At 41.0% G+C, this 19525-nt stretch overlaps 1 protein-coding gene across 2 annotated transcripts in view; it reads left to right on the top strand.

The window, feature by feature from the left end:
• Positions 1-19525, top strand: part of LOC144768360 (serine/threonine-protein phosphatase 4 regulatory subunit 1-like) — a 393513-nt gene that overhangs the window by 345481 nt on the left and 28507 nt on the right. For both annotated transcript variants that reach the window (XM_078651958.1, XM_078651957.1), the window contains 2 exons: positions 188-450; positions 5784-5904. In XM_078651958.1, the coding sequence (XP_078508084.1) occupies positions 188-450; positions 5784-5904 (384 nt within the window). The remainder of the gene's footprint in view (positions 1-187; positions 451-5783; positions 5905-19525) is intronic.

Genomic DNA, 19525 nt, shown 5'->3' on the forward strand with positions numbered 1-19525 from the left:
TGTTTGAGATGTGTTCACTAGGCATATTAGATGCTTCAGTTTTAAGTACCACATTCCTAAATTTCTGTCTAAATATCCTTGTGTAAATATTATGAGAAAATATTGCATTTCAGAAAATTTAGTGAGTTTTATTGCATGTCCAGTACTGCTCTCTTACTTTGAATTTGTATTTTTTCATTGCCAACAGTGGAAGGTCCGACGGACACTCGCTTTCTCCATTCATGAACTGGCTGTCATTCTTGGAGACCAACTCACTGCTGCAGATCTTGTGCCGATCTTCAATGGATTCTTGAAGGATCTAGATGAAGTTCGAATAGGCGTTCTCAAACATCTCTATGACTTTCTTAAATTGCTTCATGCAGACAAAAGAAGGGAGTATCTATACCAACTGCAGGAGTTTATGGTGACAGACAACAGCAGGAACTGGAGGTTTCGGTATGAATTGGCAGAGTAAGTACTCCCATTATTGTTTTTCCTTAGGCACTATTTGGAAATATTTAGTGTATTTGGTTGACCCATGGTTTCCTTTATGAAAGTACTATACTTTTAATGTTTTTTAGCAGTACCACAGAGCTAGGGATACAAGGTATCCTTTTATTTGGTTCACCATAAACATTAGTGTCTGTTTTGTGCAGTGCCTCATTTTGCATTGAAGTTCATAGAAGGTTGCATGTTTAACATTTTGTGAACCTATTGTCGTGATTAGCTTAATTCCTTCAAGTAAACACCTTGTCACAGAGAATTGTCTTGTGTTATATTAAACATTTTAATGCAACTACCTGTTGGAGTGACTTTCTTAGTCACCTTAAAGAAAAGGAACGCAGATCCTAATGAGTTTTTGCTATCATATGTTTTCCTCTGTGTTTACAATTTGAAATGGATATTTTAGTTACAAACAGAACCTAAATCCTGCCCCTTTGTTATGCCCACTCTATTCTATTCTCTGTTGTCACTTGCATAAAACACTCCGCTCCAGTGTCTTAAATGCTTGTACATAAACCAAACTAGAATTAGTATGGGATACCGTTATAGTTCGGAAAGCCTGTTTGGAAAACAAAATACGATTTTCAATCATGCTGTTAGAGTGTAAAGGGGATTGTGGCCTAATCCATATAATCTACTTTTATATGTATCAGAATAGCTTAGGGGAGTGGTTGTGTCATGAAGAATCCATACAGTTCAGATTTCAACCATAAAGTAACTTTCATGATTGGAACTAAATCCCTCATAGGAGAAAGGTGATTAAAAATGCAAAGCAGGCTGTTATTGAGCATCATTTCCATCAAAGCAAAACCGTTCAAGAAAAGATGCCCTTAAAATGCACTATAAACCATTTAATTAACTTCCAGGCCGATCAGGTTTATATACCACATATGTTTCACATTTACTTACTTTGCCTACTACCCCTACTGGGGTATAGGCCATTACCAGGACTATTTAACCATTTTTGTCCTGGGCTTTTCTTTCAGTCTGACTTGAAGCCTCTGCACGAGGTGGTTTCGGCTATCCTCTTTTCCTTTTTCCTTGAGGGTTCCAGGTTAGAGCTTGCCAGGTGGTGTTTGAAGCGGGCTTGCGAGGGTGTGACCTACCCAGCCACAGCATCTTTTCATGATTTCTTCATGAGCAGGGAGTTGGAAAGCTTGCTGCCATAGGCCGTTGTTGCTGATGGTGTTTGGCCAGCAGATTTGGAAGATTTTCTTCAGACTGATATTGATGAAGGTCTGAGCTTTGTTGCTGGTGGTTACTGTTGTCTTCCAAGTTTCTGCTCCGTACAGAAGGACCCATTTTACATTGGTGTTTAAAAGCCTAACTTGGTTTGCAACATTATGTCCTTAGAGCTCCAGATCGTCTTTAGCTGAATGAAGGCAGCCATTGCTTAGCCAATTCTTGCCTTAAGGTCCGCGTCTGTGCTGCCCTGCTTGTCCATGACACTGCCCATGGAGGTGAGGGTCTCAGCCTCTTCCAGTGCATCATTTGTAAGAGTGACCACAGTTGTGCTGGCTTTGCTACCCTTCAGGATCTTGTTTTTTCCCCAGTGCATGTAATGCTGATGTGGCTGCCACATTCTCATTCTTCTTTTGCATCTGCAAATGGGTATGGGAGAGTAGGGCCAGGTCATTAGCTGGATGTCTTTATGATCCAGTGTATGGTCATTAGTAAGAGAAAGGCAAAAGCAAACAACCCTGGCAAACTCTAGTCCTTACTTTGAATGCTTCAGTGAGTTGTCCTCCATTGACTATCTTGCAGGTCTTTCCCTCATAAGAATTCCTGATCATTCTAAAGAGTTTATCTGGCACACCATAGGGGTGGTGGAGGTTCTAAAGGGTCTCTCTGTACACACTGTTGACTTCCTTCTTATTGTCAAATAAATTTACACAGAGTGGGGGGCGTAGTTCCATTTCATTGCTTGCTCAATGATGATGCTCTGTTTTGCAATGTGGCCTGTGCAGGATCTATCTTTGCAGAAGCCAGCTTTCTGGTCTTGCAACTGAACTTGTTCCTTCTGTTCAGGATGACTGTTGAACACTTTGCCTGGGGTTGATAGAAGAGTTAGACCTCTGGAATTTGCGCAGTTACTCAGGCTACCTTTCTTCTGGATCTTGATGAGGTATCCCTCCCTCCAGTCTGATGGTACCTTTTCCTCTTCCCAGATCCTTCCGCACACGAGGTAGAGCATATCTACTGATGTTTCAATATCTGTCTTCAGTGCATCTTTAACAGGTCTTACTGACTTGCTGTATGTGCTGGAGAGTTTCCTTGTTGTCAGTGTTCTTTCAAGTTTCCATAACTTGCAGCTTCCTGGGTTTCTGTGGCAAGACCATCAATGAACCTTGGCGTGTCTGCTCTTAAGGTTCTCTTTGCTTCCTTGTTGTTTCTACTGAGTGTCGGTCGTCCTCTAGTTCTTTCAAGATTTGGAAATTGTTACTGGGGGTGACAGAGTATTCACTCAGTCTCTGTGAGTTTTTGAGGAGAGTTTTATAGCTGGCATTGGTTTGTCTGTATAATCCATGCTTTCTTCAGATTTAGCTCTAGCCTTGCCACGACAAGGTGATGGTCTGACGGCACGTCCGCTCCTTTTATCACGCTCATGTTTTGCAGGGACCTCGAACTTCTTGCCAATGCAGACATGCTCGATCTGACTCTGTTGAATGGTCTGGTGACACCAACATGCTTTTTGTATTCTGTTGTCTGAACATACACTACCGCCTATCACCATACTCCTCAGGGCACAGAGATATTCAAGTCTTTCTCCATTCTCGCTCATATCGCCAAGGGCACTACTTTTTTATTGATGTTATCGTGGGAGTCCCACCATGATGACGGGGAAAATTCCAGCATTTAAATCTATGGAAGATATTAATACTGGAGAACCACAGTGTACAGTTAAGTAACTTATTATATATGTAGATAGATATAATATAATTGTTTATATTCACTCTAACAGTAGCAATGGTTGTTTGGAAATCAGCCTTAAACAATCTCTCGGTTGATTGCTTCTAATTCAATTGTCCAGTAGCCTTGAGCTAATATGGTGAATCTCTTTTTATGTCAACTGAATGTGATGAAATAAAATTTGTGGCCAGGCCTCCTGGCATGCCAGTATGGGGATACGTTATTCCCAACCCGTACAAGGATTTTTGTGGTTTGCAGAATCAGAAAGTAGGAGTTGGGTGTTTGTGTCATGGTCACTGGGATTCCAACTAATCAAAAGGCTAAGGTCTGCATAGCGTCTAAAAGGAAATCTGGAGGAGACAATTGTGTGAGTGTCCGAATATTTCTCTTCACTGTGTGTCCAGTATGCATATGCTGAGAACACCATGGGAACACACATGTGGGTTTTCTATATTGAAGCCACTAGGTTCCTTTTCTATGAAAGCTAAAACTGCCATTTTCTATTTGTTCTCCTAGCCAGACAGTCCATGAAAGGGAGACTGCCTTGTATAAAGTGTGCAGAATTTAAAAACAATGTATGGTTTTGAAATGTTGGGAATCCAAGTAGCAGGCAATTGGGTGAAAGGTCCACAGATGTAAAATGACTTAATTAAAAGAAATGTATATAAATAATATGTTGCAAAACTAAAAGGTTGAATCCGTGGTTAAAAACTGCTGGGAAAAATCCAACATTCCTTGGGAAAGAAATGGGCCTCTCTGGGAACTGTCTCCTTCAGTTCTTGAAACAGGTCCACATGTACAATCTAAAACCTTTAAACATGTCACCTAGTAGCGCTCCAGGGGAAGAGTAGGATTCAAATCTTTACAGGAGCACACAGACATGCTTCACACTTTCTTTTCCAAGCTGTTGTGAGTTCTAGTGGGCTGTAAATAGGTTCTGAAAAGGACAAGCCTTCCTTAAACCACTCTTAACTGTCCATAAATTACCCCCTCTTACACTGTCCCAGAAATATGATGCATTTCTTTGTCTGAGCAATTGCCTTGCAGAAGATACATCTTTGCAAGTCTTTCGAAAAATGTCAGTCTTTTAGAGATACTTTAATTCTATTTGTTTTTCTGTTTTAGTTTGTTTCGGCCTTTGTACATAAACTTTCACAATTTAGATTTTATGTACGTAAACAGGCTTTATAATTTATTTTCCTTGCTATAGATGACAAAACCAGCTGCAGTAAGGCTGTCTGCATTGAGTTTGACACAAACGCCATTGGAGACATTTTGATTGTGGGGGAAATTACTCCACAGACATAAAAATGTGTTAGTGGACTTGGTGGTCGGTACTATTCCAGCTAGCTTAAAATTTGTCGGCCACCTGTTTGTGAAACCCCTTAACCCCCCGCCCATATTGACCAGGTGTTGACACTGTCGGGTCTGCCTCATTTTATTAGGGGCTGTGCTGAAATTGAGTTGGGTGCACCATTTTAAAAGCATGTCTTACCGGTGTCTTTTAAATAGGTGTCCCGTGTCAGTCCATAGCAGAGATCAAATTTTCCAGAGGGCCAAAAAGACAAACGCATAGAAGAACATCATAGCAAGATGGATTAAAAAAAACTATGTCATTCACTTGTTGATTTCTGTCCCCAGATGACAGATAGCCAAAGTAGCGTGTTTATGCAATTTCTTTCTAACGCCGCCTGATGCACTGCACCCATTAAGACTTTGGGGCAGTCCACACATCAGTTGGCAAATGCTACTTGGTTGGCTTGCCATTGTATTCTCACTGTTGGTGAATTTATGGGAATTAGGTGAATGGCTCTCTTCCCATTATCCACTAATGTGTGGGACCGTAACAAGCTTTGACACATTTCCTATAATGAAAAAATAAAATTAATGCACTACAGCTTTTGGGCCAGTCAATAAAATCTAAGGAGATTCGCCACTCACCATTAAATTATTCGGTTGTTGAGAGTTGCAAGATAAATAGAGGGGTCTTCATGTTCCTTTGGTTCTATGTTTGATATCAGTTGTCCGCCGGTAACTAAAATCATGGTTATACCAAACTTTACTGATAAACGTCAATATTATATCAATGTCTGTTGTGGCCAGAAGTCAACACAAACCTAATATTCAAGATAGCATTTCCATTGTTAGTGTTCCATTTTTCAGCTTTGTTTTGTTTAACACAATAAAGTGACAAATTGTAAAAAAAAAAAATGAAAACTGCTTCACATTTTACGACTTTAGCATGCAAAAAGATATTGACTGGGTTGTACTAATTAAAAGCTCAAGTCAGCAGGTAAATGCATTTGTATGACCTTGTGAGAAAATTTATAAAAACATTTGGTTTAGGGATGCAAAGACTTGAAATCCTGACTTTCACTTGTTTCTTTCAGGCAGCTGATCCTCATCTTGGAGCTTTATAACCCCAATGATGTGTATGACTACTTGCGCCACATCGCGTTAACACTTTGTTCAGATAAAGTGTCTGAAGTCCGGTGGATTTCTTTCAAACTGGTAGGAAATTAAACTTAAAACTATTGATTTGTTTTTTGGAACAAATTTAACTTCTGTCTTCTCATTAAGGATATTCAGGACATAAAAAAGTTTAGCAGAAGAATTCACAACTTGTTTTTAAAGTCTTGAATTATCGTTAATTATGTACCAGAACTGAGTCTATTTGATAGAGCAGCACTGATTGACTGATCAAAGGAGAACACCTATTTTGCCTCGATTCTAAGAAGGATTCTTCTATGTATGAAGTTTCTTTTTGGAACATGTTAAGAGTGCCACCGAATCCCTATACCAAGTTTTTGCCAATTCTCAGCGAGCAGTAGCAAGGCCAATATCTCTTGCTTTAATGTGCCAATACATGTAAACAAAGGCATGCACAAATGTTTTTCCCATTAAAGCCTGCTCTACAGGCCGTTGCTGGAAACTAGTGGCAAAAAAGGATTGCTTTCTCTATATAGTGCATACAGGAAACAAAGAGTTGAATGTGACAAAACAGTTTAATTATTGAGTACTGTTCAGATGAAAAATGGTCCCTCCTGTATTCAAATGTACGCAAGTCCTTTATAGGGCCAAATGATGTACCAAATAGTGAGTACCATGCGGGGAGGGTGTAACACATCTCAAGAGTGTGGCCATGGGCCCACTCTGTGTATTTCAAACAATAGTTAATAATGGATCTTGCAGACCTCTGCGCCATCAAGCCAGACCTAGAGAAAGTATCCATGGGACAAACTGTTCAATTTGAGTTGTAGCAGACTCCACACACATTAAAATGTGTAATACTGCCTCCATCTCAAGCAGTCATGCTTGAGCTCAAAGCATCAAATCACCACAACATTGCCATTTATTGCTTCTCTCAAATAATAGTTGGGGAAAGACAACAATTGTGACTGACCTTCAATCTCCAGTGTTGAATAGTTCCATTATGGAAAATGTAGCAAACGACTGAATGTTTCACTTGCTGTCAACAACTACTTCTTCTCTTTTCTTTAATCTGATCTCAATGGCTTGGTACATGGTTTAAGCAAATGGGGATCAGGCCTGCCCTGCAAAACATTTTAATACCAGACCTGTATGGCACCAAACAAGAACATTCAAAAATCTTGAGAAGTTCACAGAGGGTCCCAATACTTCAGTCCTGGCACAATTCCTTCTCTTCATAAATTGTTTATGTAGCTATAACAATTTGTGTACCGTTCCTTCAGGAGTGCTTACAGGAATGAATGGGCTGAGGACATTCCTGGCCTGAAAACAGGTATTGCCCCCACTACCCTTTAAAGTTTTTCAGGGTACTTGGAAAATGCAGGTACAACATTTCTGTATGTTCAACTGTGCACATTTGAGATTTTCTACGGTAAACATGGCTGTGTACACTGGGTGGAATATCTCAATTCTTTAATTTTCTGACCTTGGAGCACATGAGCCGCCCTTTCCCCCAGTAACTTATGTCAAATTTGGTAAGAAATTTCCAGGAAGCGCCTCGGTATCCTCCTTTTGCCCCTTAAAGCTAGTGCAGTACACTGTGCTACCACCTGTCGGGAAATAAATTATTTTATTTTCTCCCGACTGTACAGTGACCTATATTTTTGGTCTTTTTATTGTGTTCATACAAATTATTTAAATTTGACAGAGTAGCTTTTGTTAGTTGATTATATGAAACAAAGCAGGTTTCTCTTGAGAATTATTGAAAGTATTATCTACTGTCATACTCAAAGGTGATTTCAACTAATCCTGTATGTGTTTTCACACATTAACCCTCCAGATGCACAGAATTGGAAATCAGTCAAGCTTAGAAAACATCTTTTAGAACAACACAAATGGGTGTTGAATGGCAATGTGTAACGAGACCTTTTTAAAAGTTGGGACACTCTACAATTAACCTGTTCACCACAAGAGAAAGTGCAAAAATCTCATGCCTTCGAATCCAGGTTCCCAGTATACAAGAACAATGGCTTTTTAAAAAAAATGGATGAGGACATGCATCTCCACCTTTCTTCCGATTTCTGCTGCTTCCTAAGTCATTGTCATGACGGTGCAGTTCGAAATAACAATTAATATTCATTGTTCCCTGTCACTTCAGCAAAAGATAAAGCACAAGCCAGATTTTCTCTTCGGGATGTCAACAAAAAAATGTAGTCGCATCCTGCAATGTGTGAACTTTGCCACCAGGCGTCTGACTATCTACAATATGGCTGTCTGAGTCTACCTAATGACCCTGACAATGAACATCCTGGAAGAAGCAAACCGAGCATCTACTTGCTTATCTTATGCTTTCAAATGGAAGCGATTCTGCACATATCTCAATTTCAAGCAATGTGGAGAATAAGATTTTAGCGCTCAAAACACAAATATTTAACCCCTTGGCCACAACTGTAACTACGCCGCGGCGCTAGGGGGGGGGGGCGCGCGGCACCACCATGCTCGTGACAGAACCACTCCGTCACGAGCCGCGGTGGCGCTGTGCTTGTGACGGAATGGTTCAGTCACGGCCCGTCCGCTTAATAGAACGCACGGCGCAGCCGCGAAATCAGCACTGCGCAGGCCGGGCTGTGACGGAACCAATCCGTCCCCAGCACAGCCCCACTGTGGCTCGTGATGGAATGGTTCTGTCACGAGCACGCAAGGAGTTAAACAAAAAAGCAAACTTATTTATTTTCTTTTAAGAGTAGAGATGTCATCCCTGCATCCCTTAAATCAGTGGTTCCCAAACTTTTTCAAATTACGGCTCTCTTGACCCCTTCGCTGTTGTTCGCGGCTCCCCATTATATTACTCTTTTTTTTGCAGGTTGGGGGGATGTAAGCCTGGCCTTGGGAGTACTTCCATTTTCTCCCTGAAAATAAATGGGATGAAGCCGGTGAAGTTATTGTATCATATGGCTTCCCTCTTGCCTGCAGCCCCCACAGGGGCAGCAGTGTGCACATTTATAGATGCAGATGCTGGAGGCCCTTTCCTCCAGCCTTTGCTGGCCACTGTGTGCCAGTGGTTCTCCTACAGCATCTCATAGATTATGTATTTACTTTTGGCCTGAACTGGGGTGGCCGAGTGAGCTAAAGAATGGTGATGGATTAAACCCAGATTAGTTGACTGGGGGTGAGTGTTTGAGTTGCTCAAACGCTCCGTCCATCATCCCCTTTTGTATCGCTTTGTTCGCCCTAAGTGTGGCAGGGTATGCTCAGACGTGAGTCCCTTGCTCACTTGGCTACTGGATTCAAGATAGCCTGGCTGATGAGGATTATGAATCCGAAACCGGTCCCAGGATGCTTGTTTCCGGTCCAGGGAAGACATGGCTTGGCAGTTTGGGCTGGACTGTTCCCATGAGGCACAGGGTCAGACTGATTTGCATATGGCCATGTCTGAACTGGGGTGGCCGAGTGAGCTAAAGAATAGTGATGGATTAAACCCAGATCAGTTGACTGGGGGTGAGTGTTTGATTTGCTCAAACGCTCCGTCCATCATCCCCTTTTGTATTGAGTGGTTCTCCTGCAGCATCTCATAGATTATGTATTTACTTTTGGCCTCCTCTCTGTATGTCTGCAGTGTGCACACGGCGCACACATGGAGTAGTGGTCGTCCTGGGTGTGCTCTCACTTCTCCACTGAAGCTCACTCAGTATGCAATTTTACATCCCGGTATGAAGGGATTCACCTTGTACCTGCTGCCCCGTCCCCCCTCAAGCCCCGTCACTTTGTCCATGAAAGGAGTTGGTCATCTTGGAATTGCTGACCCGTGTAACCTCTATCCCTCTCAAGTGCCAGTGGCACTTACTCAGTGCCGCAGCAGACGCGGGCTTACCTTGGGCCCGTTGTCACTCTCCCCTCTACTATTATTCCATCACAATTTTTTTTAACAGCTTTTATGATTGTAGCTTGTTTTATGTTGATTAAGTGATCATGTTTTAATTTAACTGACCCATCTTTACTGTATCACTATCAGTTCAAATTTCATCTATATATATTACATGGATAAAGTCAAAGTCAAAGTCAAAGTCAAAAAAGGCTTTATTTCGACATATAACAATATCTTAAAAAGCATACATACAGTAAGAAAAAATACTTTTCAGTACATTTAAAATAAACCGTAACTTTCTGCTATCAGAAAATGGTTCTGTAGGTTTTAAAATAAGCATTTAGTTTAAAACAGACCATGGTAAAAAGTGTAATTAAACAATTTGCCTAAGTCTTTTTGACCGGATTCGCCATGCCCACCCAAGGTACTTCGAGGTGGCACATGGATAAAGCAACGTACCTGTTACGCACTCCAAACTCAAAAGTCCATACAAACACAGACATACTCAATGAAATCCCAAACCACAATCATCCATGTCCGCCTGCGTTACATAAAAAGTAGTACAAAAAAAGTCCGACCTATTTTCTTCTTAGAATATGTTCGTTATTAATTGTAGATCCGCAGCATGGTCTTGAGTCTGAGCGGTGCAATGCAATAGTGTTCAATAAAAAAAAACACTAAAGGGAACAGCATTTGAAGATACGTCAACTGTCACTAACTGGGAGCAAGTTCAGAGCACAGTGTTGCTCTAGGACAATCTGAAAGACCCCAATTGCGCATGCACTTGTTTAACATAAAAATTCTACACCTAATAGCCACTGGGGAAAAAAATAATTTTAAATTCGAGAATCAAACATTTCGATTGCTACAAGGAGTCAGTTTCAAGGTGTGGCTACCAATAATGGACAGCTTACAAACAGTTTATATGCTGAGTTGAAGCAGTCCACTGATGCAAGAAACTCAAAGTTCGAGGCATATGAGCTGTAGATCATGTGATTTAGCTCAGATCGCCGTCTAGTGTTGGGTCTGGATGTTTGCACTTCGTTTTTCTTCGAAGAAGTCTTTCCAGTCACGAGTTAGGTGACAGTGCGCATGGGCATCGACTTCATCCTTAGATTTTGTTGTCCGCCATCGGGTTCGGATGTGTATTGCTGCACTCCGGTTCAGTATCTTTTTCGAACTCTTCGACTTGCAATCCTCCACCCTCAATACATTGCCATCGATTGCGGTTCCCCATTTGACGTGCCTCGTTTCAACTGAGAATACCTTTGATCGAGAAACTCTAGGCGGGCCATTGGGCCTACCCGTGCCGACCGCGCTAGCAGTCGATGGAACAGACTCCATTTAAACTATGTCCCGGGTGTCGTGTTAAGTTTCCACGCACAGATTTGCACAAGGTCAGTAACCTCTGCTTATCCCCGGAACACAACGAAAAGGACTGTGATGTGTGTCTATCGTTCCGATCGAAGAAGATAATTCTTGATCGTCTGGCTCAACGTCACGAGATGCAGTATCACAGCGGCTCCGTACCAGACGTTTCCGGCGAACATCTCGATGTCCAACATCCAGTTGTAGGAGCCGAAGAAGAACAGGTCTCTGTGTTTTCTTAAGCAGACTCCGACATGGAAGAAGAACAGCACATCATTCCAGGTCAATGTACCATGAGTACTGATTCCCCTGTGCCCAGTCAACATAAAACAAAGGCTCCGGTACCCCCTTCGCCTTCGGGCTCAGATCGTCCCTGACCGAAAGTTTCAGATGCCCCACCCTCCAGCCTGGTTAAAAAACATAAAGAAAAGCCTTCCGCTCGGGCTCGAGCTGCCCCATTCTAGAGCCGAACCAACACCTTCGGCACCGAAATATAAGTCGAAGCATCTATCGGTCACCACACAACCGGGGCCGGAGACTACACCTGCGGCACCGAAGACTTTGGAGCCGAAAGTCTCCACACCCAAAGGTTCGGAGCTGAAATCCTCCACAAATACAGGTTCAGAGCTGAAATCGTCCACACCTAAAGGCTCGAAACCGAAACCTACCAGGCACAAATACTCGCAGCCCAAACCTCAACACCAAAAGGGCCAGAGCTGAATCCTTCGGCACCGAAATCGAAACATAAAGAAAAGGACACTCCAGCCAAAGAGCCTCGGTCTGATGAACCACCTTTGGATCCAAAACAGAAAAAACTTGTCATTAACCCTCAAACAGGTCACATTCATGCCACTCTTCCCAAAAAATAGAAGATTGATCTCTCAGAGGACCCTGCTATACCTCTTATGAAAAACGACACGGGTACTAACCCTTCTCCCCCTTACATTCCACCTCCCTCTCCTCCTCCTCCTCCTAATCCGATTATCGCATCATCAAATTCAACACCACCTCCACTTTCACCTACCACACAGGATGGCGATTATTGGGATGGGGATGGAGATACGGACGAAGAGCAGGATATACCGCAAGATCAGATTATACCATAAGGCACTGATCCTTGGGAAAATTATAATAAGGAACCGGATACAGACAATGACCCTGACCTCTATCCCTCTAGACCCTCCCCATATTACAATGTTGGATACGTTCAGCTCATTAACTGAGCTTCTCAATATCACGGGGTGAAGCTCCATAAAGAGCCTTTGGAAGAGGATTTTCTCTTTGAGATACTCACTTATTCCCAAAGGTCTACTCACACTTTACCAATGCTAAAAGGCATCTTAAAGCACACAGATGAGGTATTCAAAGATCCGGTTAGGTCAAGAATACTCACACCCAGAGTAGACAAGAAATATAAACCCGCTCCTACCGATCCTGCTTACATCAAAGGTCAGTTGCCTTTGGACTCTCTTGTAGTCTCTAACGCTCGCAAGAGAGCTAACTCTCAAACCACAGGTGAGGCCCCTCCTCCTGACAAGGAGTCCAACCTCATTGATGCCTCAGTTAGGAGAGTGGATACGCAGGCTGCAAATTTTGGCGTATTGCAAACGCTCTGGCTCTGCAGGCACGCTATGATAGGGCGCATTACGCTGAGTTAGAACAACTCATGCAACACTTACAGGATCAGTACAAAGCAAAGGCTAATGACCTGATCCAGGAAGGCAAACTCATCGCTAATTCTTCCATTTAAATGTGCACTAGATGCAGCAGACCTAGCAGCTCCTGCAGTAAATACTAGCGTGCTACTGCGCAGAAAAGCTTGGCTTAGTATTTCAGGATTTAAACAGGAGGTACAATCCTACATACTTAACCAGCCCTTTGATAAAGAACATCTTTTCGGGCCAGCTATCAATACCTCGCTGGAAAAAATTAAGAAGGACACTGAGGTCGCAAAGTCTGTGGGGGCATTACAGTTACCTACTAATAGGGGTTCCTTTCGCCGCTCCTTTTACAGGGGTGGTTCAAAGACTGTGTCCACCAAAAATCCCTCCTCCTCTTACAATGGTAACAACCAATCCCCCTCTTCCAGAGGTTATTTTCGAGGAGGTTATAGAGGAAACAATAATAAGGGAAGAAACAGAGGTAACTCAGCACGCGTTTCCCCTGCCAACAAACAGTGAATTCCTTCCACTACCCACCGATCATTCCACTAATGTCGGGGGATGTCTCTTGCAATTCCTACCTGTCTGCAACCTAATCACCTCAGACAAGTGGGTACTACAAATTATCCAGTATGGTTACTGCCTGGAGCTTACCAGCACTCCCCCAACTATTCTTCCAAGATCACCTACAATGTCACCAGAACATCTCACCCTCTTAAAACAAGAAGTTCTCTCTCTCTTGGAAAAATAGGCGATAGAACCAGTACCATTACATCATCAACGGACCGGTGTATACTCCCTGTATTTCTTAATTCCCAAAAAGGACAGCTCTCTTAGGCCTATATTAGACCTCCGACAGCTAAACCTCTATATTCAGTCAGACCACTTCCACATGGTCACACTTCAACAGGTACTCCCACTGCTTCAGCAATGCGTCTTTCTATCCACTCTGGACTTAAAGGACGCCTATTTCCATATCCCCATTCACCCGGCTCACAGAAAATATCTCGGGTTCGTGGTAAACGGACAATATTACCAATTCAAAGTTCTCCCATTCGGGATAACTACCGCACCCAGAGTCTTCACCAAGTGTCTGACAGTAGTCGCAGCTCATTTAAGAAGACAACACATTCACGTCTTCCCTTACCTAGACAACTGGTTAATAAAAGCCAGGTCACGACACAGTTGCCTACACCACTCTCCGAAAACAGTTCAACTACTACACGACTTGGGATTCACTGTAAACCTCACAATGTCTCTCCTCCAGCCGTCCCGCTCACAAGCGTATCTGGGAGCCACCAATATATACTTGCAAAGCTCTAGCATAAGCCAACCCAGTCAGGATATGCAACATGCAAAATCTAATATCACAATTTCAGCCTCAACGCTCGTTACCAGCCTGAGTGTTTATGCAGTTGATCTAAATGATGGCTTCTTGCATTCTAATCGTTCCTTATGCAAGACTCCAAATATGTCCCCTACAGGAATGCTTAGCACTGCAGTGGAACCAGGCTCAAGGTCAGCTGACAGATCTAGTGTTGATGGACAGCTGCACCCATCCTCTCTGCAGTGGTGGAACATACAAAACCTTTCCAAGGGGCGTCCATTCGTCGACCCGGTTCCACAAATAGTGCTAACAGCAGACGCATCGCTCAGTGGTTGGGAAGCGCATCTGCAAAAACATACCATTCAGGGCATGTGGACTGCACAACAAAAACAAACCCACATAAACCACCTATGACTACTAGCAATTTTTCTAGCATTGAAAGCCTTTCAACAGCATCTAATAGGCAAAGCTGTCTTAGTTCGTACAGACAACATGACAGCAATGTACTACATACAAAAACAGGGGGACACACACACTTTACAGCTTTCACAACTAGTTCAAGGCATCTGGAGATGGGCCATACCTCAAAAAATATATCTCGTTGCAGAACACCTCCCAGGAGTAAACAACCAGATTGCAGATCTGCTCAGTCGTCAGCGACTGCAGATCCACGAATGGGAACTACATCCTCAAGTCCTTCACCCATTCTTCTAAATGTGAGGTTACCCAGAAATAGATCTGTTCGCCACACACCTCAACGCAAAATGTCCAAGCTTTGCGTCCAGGTACCGACACCCATTGTCCACAGGCAATAGGCTATGGATGAATTGGTCAGGAAGATTTGCTTACGCTTTTCAACCTCTCTCACTAATTCCGTTAGTGGTTCGAAAACTCAAACAGCACTACCTGACACTTATCCTAGTTGTTTCCACGTGGACCCAACAACATGGTTCACAACCGTGTTGGAACTATCAGTAGTTCCTCGCCAAAAACTATACCTTTCCCCCAGGTCTCTCACTCAGAACCATGGAGCGATAAGACATCCAGATCCAAGTCACCTCAACCTTACGATCTGGCACCTGAAATCATATAGTTTGGCTACCTTAATCTTCAGCGAGACTGCATGAATGTCATCAAAGAGGCTAGGCGCCCTACCACAAGAGCATGCTATGCAGCAAAGTGGAAGCGATTTGTAGTTTACTGTAACTACAATCAAATCAATCCATTGGATGCTTCGATACAAAACATCATTTGTTATATGTTACACCAACAGCGTTCTAATTTAGCGTACACATCTATACGCTTACATCTTGCCGCAATAGATGCATACCGGCAAAACATACAGCACTTGTCTCTAAGGATGGAGTCGATGCCCTTGCGCACGATCACCGAAAGGAGGAGTCCCCTACCTCGTGACTGGAAAGACTTCTTCGAAAAAAAGTGCAAACATCCAGACCCAACACCAGATGGCGATTTATGCTAAAGCATATAATTCTACAGCTCTATATGCCAAGAACAGATGCATACTGGGTAAGTAGCATTTTCCTTCTTGCTGTTAGGAAAATTGTTTTTTTTTGTATTCTAACTCTCATATCTCATGGTATAATTTTTCCAATAATATTGGGTAGAGAATTTTAGCTTAAATGGTCGAGCGTCATCACCAATCAGAATAGTTTCACAATTTAACTTACCGCCATAGTAACGAAGTTATCTTCATTGTATAGTTAATTAAAACCATTACAATTATAAATTCAACATAAATAGTAATAAGATTAGTCACACATTATCACCGTTATAACATTTAAATATAAGATGTTAAAAGGAACAATGTAGGAAACTGGGTTTTTGTTTCATTAGCCCCCTCCCCTTGCCTGGTATTTGATGCAACTTTGACTGGAGTTCAATGCGTTCCTGCTAACCAGATCCCCAGTGTCCGTATTCCTTCCCGAAGCAAGACAAGTGGTCGCTTGATCCCCAAGTGACCAGGCCTTAAGCACTACTGTAAGTCCCTAGTAAGTGCTATCTATGGTACCTAGGGCATAGGTACTAAAGAGGGTCCCTAAAACTGCAGCATATTATTTTCCACTCTAAGGAACACAACACCAAACTCATACGTACTGCCACTGTAGGATTTGTGAGGAGGTGCTCCAAAAAGGTAAACACGACATGGCACACATTTGTGTGAATTTATCCCCCAACACCGCATGCAATATTGGTAAGTCACCCCTACAGCAGGCCTTACAGCCCTAAGGCAGGTTGCACTGCATTACATGTGAGGACATATCTGCATGAACAGATATGGCCTCTGTTGGCCAATTCAATTACAGACAGTACAGGTTAACAGGGAAGCCATCTTAAAGTATGTTCTGGGCGGTAACCAGTCAAAATATCGAGTTTTTAATTTCGACTAGACATAATATCGAGTCAAAAATATAGAATGGCCATAATATCGACTAGACATAATAGAGACAACATAAATATCGATTTTTAGGTAAGTTAATATTCATTTTTATTTATTGAGTAATATAATTCTGTAGCGGGTTGTGGGTTTATAGGGCAATAGGGTGGGAAGTAATTTAATTATAATTAATTAAATATGTTAATTTATTTTTATTTATTTAGAATTAATTGTTAATTATTAATTGGTAAATAATTAAAATATAATTGGTAAGTAATTTTAATTGATTAATTGATAAATATTTTAATTATAGTCATTTATTTTCTGTAGCGGGTTGTGGGTTTATAGGGGAATAGGGTGGGAAGTAATTTAATTATAATTAATTAAATATGTAAATTAATTGGTAAATATTTTGAATTAATTAATGATTAATTTTTAATTGATGATTAATTGATAATTAATTTTAATTAATTGTTTAATTGACAATTGTGAATAATATTTTTTTTCTGTAGTGGGTTGTGGGTTTATAGGGGAATAGGGTGGGAAGTAATTTAATTATAATTAATTAAATATGTTAATTAAGTGATTGGTATTTATTTTGAATACATTCTCAATTAATTTTTAATTGGAAATTCATTATTTGTTAATTGATATTTAATTTTTATTAATTGATAATTATGTGAATAATATTATTTTATTTTTAGCAGTGGGTTGTTGGTTTATAGGGGAATAGGGTGGGAAGTAATTTAATATAATTAATTAAACATGATAAATAATTAATTGGTATTTATTTAAAATAAATTGTTAAATAATTTTTTATTGGTATTTAATTCTTAGTTGGTAATTAAAATGTATTAATTGATTAATTTATAACTATGTGATTCATATTGATTTATTTTCACTAGAGTAGGGATATTAACATTTACCCTTACGCTATCCAACGGTTTCCCTACTGTTGCATTCGCTGGAGTGGGAATAGTAATTTTTACCCCTACGCTATCCAACGCTTTCCCTACTGTTGCATTCGCTGGAGTGGGAATAGTAATTTTTACCCCTACGCTATCCAACGCTTTCCCTACTGTTGCACCCGCTGGAGTGGGAATAGTAATTTTTACCCCTTCGCTATCCAACGCTTTCCCTACTGTTGCACTCTCTGGAGTGGTAATAGTAATTTTTACCCCTACGCTATCCAACGCTTTCCCTGCTGTTGCACTTACTGGAGTGGGAATAGTAATTTTTACCCTATGCTATCCAACGCCTTCACTACTGTTGCACTCTTTGGAGTGGGAATAGTAATTTTTACCCCTATGCTATCCAACGCTTTCCCTACTGATGCAAACGCTGGAGTGGGAATAGTAATTTTTACCCCTATGCTATCCAACGCTTTCCCTACTGTTGCACTCACTGGAGTTAGAATAGTGATTTTTACCCCTACGCCATCCAACGCTTTCCCTACTGTTGCACTCTCTGGAGTGGGAATAGTAAATTTTACCCCTACGGTATCCAACGCTTTCCCTACTGTTGCACTCGCTGGAGTGGGAATAGTAATTTGTGCCCCTACGCTATCCAACGCTTTCCCTACTGTTGCACTTGCTGAAGTTGGAATAGTAATTTTTACCCCTATGCTATCCAACGCTTTCCCTACTGTTGCACTCACTGGAGTTAGAATAGTGATTTTTACCCCTACGCCATCCAACGCTTTCCCTACTGTTGCACTCTCTGGAGTAGGAATAGTTATTTTTAACCCCTACGCTATCCAACGCTTTCCCTACTGTTGCACTCACTGGAGTGGGAATAGTACATTTAAACCTCTCGCTATCCTACAGGAAAAAATATTGTATATGTTTTGTTAATAATGTGTATATATATATAGATATATAAATATATATTTAAAAAATATATTTTTTTTTAAGTTACAATAATTATTTATTAATTTTAAGTTTAAGTATATTAAGTATGTTTAAATTATTTATAATTATTATTATAGTACTTTAAAATTACTTTTAAGATATTTTAAAAAATCGATATTTTGACTGTCTATATTTTTTCCTATTGATATTTTGGAGTCGATATTTTTGTACTTACCTGTTTGTAGATAGGAAGTCGATATTTTGGCATTCTATATTTTTACCTCGATATTTGGGTAAGTCGAAATTTTGACTGTCGATATTATGTCAAGTTCAAGTTCAAAGATGCTTTATTCGGTTTGTAAAAGAAAATACAACCATATAGCAATATACACATAAAGGGAAATTTAACACAATACTAAATTAGGCTGTCACAAAAACAATCTTACATAATAGCACTCATGATAAAAACATTTTAGCAATATTGATAGTGCATAGTCATTGGGTCATTCAAATTTAGCTGAGATTTTAACAATCCTACGACCTTTGATTATGTACAAATATGCAATTTAAAGTGCTAAATATTGTCTCTAGATTAGTATATGTGCAAATTGGCAATTCTAAAGTGCATATGCAATTAGCAGCACCTAGACTAACTATTAACCAAAAATAATGTTAAATGAAACAAAGTGCAAATGATAAGCCAATCCTACAAAAAATATAATGTAGTAGCAGCAATTAGTCCAACCAACATATATGTGCAAAATACAAGTACGTAATTCAGCAGCATCCAATTTAAAGTGCATAGTACCTGTAGCAGCTGAAAAAAATTCATATAATAATTTGTCATATTATGTCAGTAATCCGTTCTGGGCACTGGTCAGAAAGAGTTTCCCACCTACATAATGGCTTCACTGAAACCTATGGTGTTTGTTATCAAACATCTTGTATTAATAAACGCACACTGATTCCAGTGTTGGATTAATTATTACATGCACCCAGAGTGTACCGTGGAGGTACCCCCTGAAAGTTACCAGCGCTCTAGTGTTCTGGCTGACTGGTACAGTCCAGTCTGCCACCGTAGATGAATTTCTGACCCCCAGTAGTAAGAGCCCTCGCTCTCAGAAGGTCGTGAACAATGCTTGCTCTAGAGAGGTGTTATCATCTCCTCCTCCAGGAAGGCTGGTAAACCAGCATATCAAGGTAGGAAGCTTCAAAGGCCTCTGCCGCCTTTGG

The sequence above is a fragment of the Lissotriton helveticus genome, chromosome 7 (assembly GCF_964261635.1).
Source record: "Lissotriton helveticus chromosome 7, aLisHel1.1, whole genome shotgun sequence".
NCBI lineage: Eukaryota > Metazoa > Chordata > Amphibia > Caudata > Salamandridae > Lissotriton > Lissotriton helveticus.